The 4863-nt window shown below is 36.8% G+C and overlaps 1 protein-coding gene across 1 annotated transcript in view; it reads left to right on the plus strand.

Moving 5' to 3' along the window:
* Nucleotides 1–4249, plus strand: part of LOC107639026 — a 4836-nt gene extending 587 nt beyond the window's left edge. The window contains exons 2-8 of the mRNA XM_016342436.2: nucleotides 5–206; nucleotides 374–571; nucleotides 1600–1872; nucleotides 2138–2240; nucleotides 2792–2910; nucleotides 3001–3177; nucleotides 3322–4249. Of these exons, the coding sequence (XP_016197922.1) occupies nucleotides 5–206; nucleotides 374–571; nucleotides 1600–1872; nucleotides 2138–2240; nucleotides 2792–2910; nucleotides 3001–3177; nucleotides 3322–4065 (1816 nt within the window). The 3' untranslated portion in view covers nucleotides 4066–4249. The remainder of the gene's footprint in view (nucleotides 1–4; nucleotides 207–373; nucleotides 572–1599; nucleotides 1873–2137; nucleotides 2241–2791; nucleotides 2911–3000; nucleotides 3178–3321) is intronic.

The raw sequence follows: 4863 nt of genomic DNA on the forward strand, positions 1-4863 counted from the left end.
ATCTCGACGGCGGCGGCGATCCGTCGAAGTCAGGTAGATCGGTTCGCCGGAGGAGGATCTCACGGCGGCCAGCTCAGCCTCCGGCGACGCTGCTCGAATCGATCGTGACGCTGTCGGAGACGCTGAGGTTCACTTACTCCGAGACGCTCGGCAAATGGCCAATCGGCGACTTGGCCTTCGGCATCAACTACTTCATGCGCAAGCAGGTGTAAAATTTTCCCCTCAAAACCCTCATTTTTAGGGTTTATTATTGCCCTTGTTGAAACTTTTAGTCGCAAATCGAGTATTGTAATTGTTATTGCGGTTTTTATATAACCTTTTTCTTTTGGGTAATTATAATTTTTAATCGGTGTGGTTGGGAATTAATTTACAGGGTAATTTGCCAGTGGCTAGTGTTTATGCTGGGAGTGAGTGTGTGCAACTGAAAGGGGATGATATCATTGTGGAGCTTTATGAGCTGTTGCGGTTGTTGACACTTTGCATGCTTTTCTCTAAGAAGCCATTTCCTGTGTTCTTAGATTCTGCTGGATTCTCCCCTGATGATGTGCTCATACAGATGCCCAAAGCTGGGGTATGGTTTCTTTGTTCTTGTTTATTCTCTGCTTCCATTTTCTTAAAATCTTACCTTTCTTTTGAGGGATGAGGATTGATGGGTGGATGAAATTAAGACATACCACACACATACTGATATTCAGCCACTAATTTTTGTTTATAGATTGTGGTCTCATTCTTACCACCCGTTAGAAGGAAATTCCGATGAATTCAGGGGTCACTGTCTTGTATCTGTCTATTTATGTATACTATTTCTATTATTTATTATTAACTAAGGATATGTCTCAATAATAAATAAATAGAAAAAAGGTTTTTATTCAGGGGTACTGCATCGGATGCTATTGTATGGATGTATCCTTGTGTGATATGAATTGCTCTTGCATGTGGCATTTCAACTTTGTCTTCAGCTTTGGTTTTACATGCCTGACCCTCCTGCCTTGGTTTAATTAGTGGAACTAAACTTTGAGACTCTGTCGTTTTAGGAATTTAGATAGTGACCCCTAGTTTTGATTTTTAATTGTGTTATTCCCTTGCTAAAAGTATTTTTTAGTGCTTGGACTCTTAGTGGTATTTGAGATTATGCAACTCTCATATTTGGAATTGCAAGTGCAAGTGTAAGTGCCCTTAATATCATGAAGAGCTTTGAGTCTCCAATTAAACCGTAGATTTTTTTCCCGACAAATTTAATTTAATATTTAACATACAATAAGGACAAAGAGTTTATTAAAAAAGGCTACTCAATTTTTGTTTTGTTACAAGATTTTCTTTTTCTTCATTCAAATACTATTGTTTTGTTGGAAGTATTTATTTTCTCTTTCTTTTCATGCCATCCATTCATTGAGCTGTCAGTATAAGCATTAGGACAACTCTGGATTGTAGGTTACTTGGCTGAGAATGTTCTAGTCTGTTATAAGAAGAGGCAGGGAGGGGTTGAAGAGAAGAGGATTTTTTTTTGTGGGGTGTGTGCAATACTCTAAGCTTATAAAGTCCTTGTGAGATAATTATTCAGGTAGTTTATTTATTTATTTTATGTATCTTTTTTTGCAGCTTTTGAGGCCTGCTTTTACAATTATACGAGATACACAGTCAAAATGCTTACTTCTATTGATACGGGGCACTCATAGCATAAAAGACACGCTGACAGCTGCAACCGGTGCTGTGGTCCCATTCCACCATTCTGTTTTAAATGATGGCGGGATAAGCAACTTAGTTTTAGGATATGCACACTGCGGTATGGTTGCTGCTGCTCGTTGGATTGCAAAGCTCTGCACTCCTACCCTACTCAAGGCTCTTGGTGAAAGTCCAGACTTCAAAGTCAAGGTATTGTTCCATGTTCTCTTAGGAAGAATATGTGTTGCCATGGCTCTAAATACAAAACCAAAATCCAGCCACCAATCAATCTTTAATATTGTGCTTTTCTTTTCAGTTTTGTTTCTCACTTCTTGTTTCTCTAAATTCCATTTTCTTTAACAAGTTCCTTTTCTGTTTTAAAACTGTTAATTTTTTTGTCTTCTCATGAGACTTGTCAACTGTATATACATTTTGTTTAATAACTGTTCCTTTTTATTTTTCATTTTTTCCACAGATTGTTGGACACTCTCTTGGGGGTGGTACTGCTGCACTGTTAACGTATATTCTTAGAGAACAGAAGGAGTTCTCTACAAGCACTTGTGTCACGTTTGCTCCAGGCATGTATTTGTACTATTTTTCTTTACATCTGAAGCTTTCTTTATATTTGTCATTTATATGTTTCTTTGTTCTTGTAGTTAGTGATTTAGTCCTTCACTTGGTCTTCATTGTGTCCAATACAGCTGAAATTCCCTCGGTGCTAATATGAGATTACAGATTACTATCAGTTAATATTGTTAGGCATGTGATATAGTAGTATCTATATAGCTTCTATTTATTGCTAAGTTTTTTTATGATGAAAGTAACAAGTTTTCTTGCTAATGGCAATTATGCTTATTTCGGCCTAATTATATTGTAAAATGTAAGTTCAGTATCAAAGTTACTTTTTCCAATTCAGTACTGAAGGGGAGATGAGATAGGAGTGAAATTGCATCGAAAGATATTTGACTATTTGGTTGTTTTGAAATTCTTGGTTTCATATAATTCTGGTTACATGCCGTGTTTGATCAATTCTGCCTTAGGATTTGTCTTGTGACATTGAATTTTCTCGGAACCTTGTCTGTCTTATTGTGGTACTGTTTCTAATTCCTCATAATCTTCAATTTTGCAGCTGCCTGTATGACATGGGAGTTAGCAGAATCAGGAAAGAACTTCATCACTACTATCATCAATGGTTCTGATTTAGTGCCCACGTTCTCGACTGCATCTATTGATGATCTCCGTTCTGAGGTATTCTAGCTCTTACACCTAATATGAGAAGGCTGTAACAAACATTGATATCGCCATGCCCCATTTCCTAATCTGGTTGGTTTTAATCAGGTCACCGCGTCCTCATGGATAAATGATTTACGGGATCAGGTTGAACATACAAGGGTCCTGAATGTTGTCTACCGCTCTGCAACTGCACTTGGATCTCACTTACCGTCTATATCTAGCGCAAAGGCGCGGGTAGCTGGGGCAGGCGCAATTCTGTGGCCAGTAACCAGCGGCACTCAGGTAGCTTCAAACCCCTTGCTCTCAATGACATTCATGGCATGTCTTGCATGGTGTTCTTTGGGATATAGTATGGTTTCAAATTAAGAACTCATGACGTTGACCATATTATATACTTTGATCATATGGAAAATTTTACTCTTGCAGGTTGTGATGAAGCGGGCACAAAGTGTTGCTGAAGCTGTAGTCAGAACTCGTTCATCATTATCATCATGGTCTTGCATGAGTGCGCGTCGCCGGAATGTTAGTTCATCTCCCAACAGCAAAACAGAAGACTTAAGCGAAGCGTCTCTGATATCCGAAACAGCTACTGAATCTCTTTTGACCGAAGAGATGGTAACAGAATCAACCCTTAAGGATGAACACAGTTCCTCATCAAGTGGAGGATCCGGCCACGATGATACGGATGAAGAGGAACAACTACTTGCTGCCAAACAAGACATTTCTGATTCCACTGCAGATCACATAACAGAAGGCCAGTTGTGGTATGAACTAGAGAAGGAGCTTCAGAAACAGGAGAATTCCATCGACATTGATGTTCAGGAAGAAGAGGCCGCGGCAGCGAAAGAGATAACTGAGGAAGAGAATCAGCTTGTTGATGCTGCGGAAGGAAGCAATTCGATCACAACATCTGAAAATGTTGATAGCCACCGGTTTTATCCCCCGGGGAGGATCATGCACATTGTCTGCATGCCTTCCCCGGTTGAATCAAATTCCGATGATCCTGTCGAGGAACATGTGGGCTTATTCGAAACACCTAGAGAGCTTTACAGCAAGCTTAGACTTTCAAGAACGATGATAAATGATCATTATATGCCAATGTATAAGAAGATGATGGAACTATTAATTCGAGAATTAGAGAAAGATACCACTGGTGACGTTATAATGTGAAAACTGATCATCGCTAATTATTGGTAACTGTAGATTACGTAGGATTTCTTTTAATATCCCTTTGCTGTCTTGGGATAATCTCGGATCGAGTAATAGTGCAAAATTGCAAATCATAACAACATAAGCAATTTATAATTTTTTTTTTCTCAGGTTAGTTGTATGTATTATGTAGAATGTTTTTAAATTTGATTCCTCGTTTTATAAATATTATTAGTTTTCCAAGATAAAATCAATCATTAGTTTAATTGTTTAGACTTTAGACTAATTTAACTTTAATTTTTTGTTAAATGTTTGTGTGTTATATAATTAATTAATGTGAGTACTGAGTATAGTTGCCAATAATGGAATATTTTAAAAATAACTGAACGATTTATGTTATTACTTATTAGACAAATTTTTAATAAAAAATGACATTTTTAGATAGGAAAAGTAATTTTTTTATCTACAAATATTTAGTACAAAACTAACAAAAAAATTTAAATTTATACCTATAAAAATGAGTTTTACATGATAAAGACGGCGTCAAACAGGTTAGACCAGTCTATTTAGATTTGGACTGTTTAAACTTGCGGGTTAAATAGATTGACCCATTTAATCTTGCTTTATTCCTAGACTATAATTTTTTAATTCGGATTGTTTATAGTTAGTCCATTGACCCATTTAATCTTGCTTTATTCTTAGACTATAATTTTTTAATTCGGATTGTTTATAGTTAGTCCGATTGATTAATTAATCTTGCTTTATTCTTAGACTATAATTTTTTAATTCGGATTGTTTATAGTTAGTCCGATTGATTAA

This window comes from Arachis ipaensis, chromosome B04, assembly GCF_000816755.2.
Source record: "Arachis ipaensis cultivar K30076 chromosome B04, Araip1.1, whole genome shotgun sequence".
Classification (NCBI taxonomy): Eukaryota; Viridiplantae; Streptophyta; class Magnoliopsida; order Fabales; family Fabaceae; genus Arachis; species Arachis ipaensis.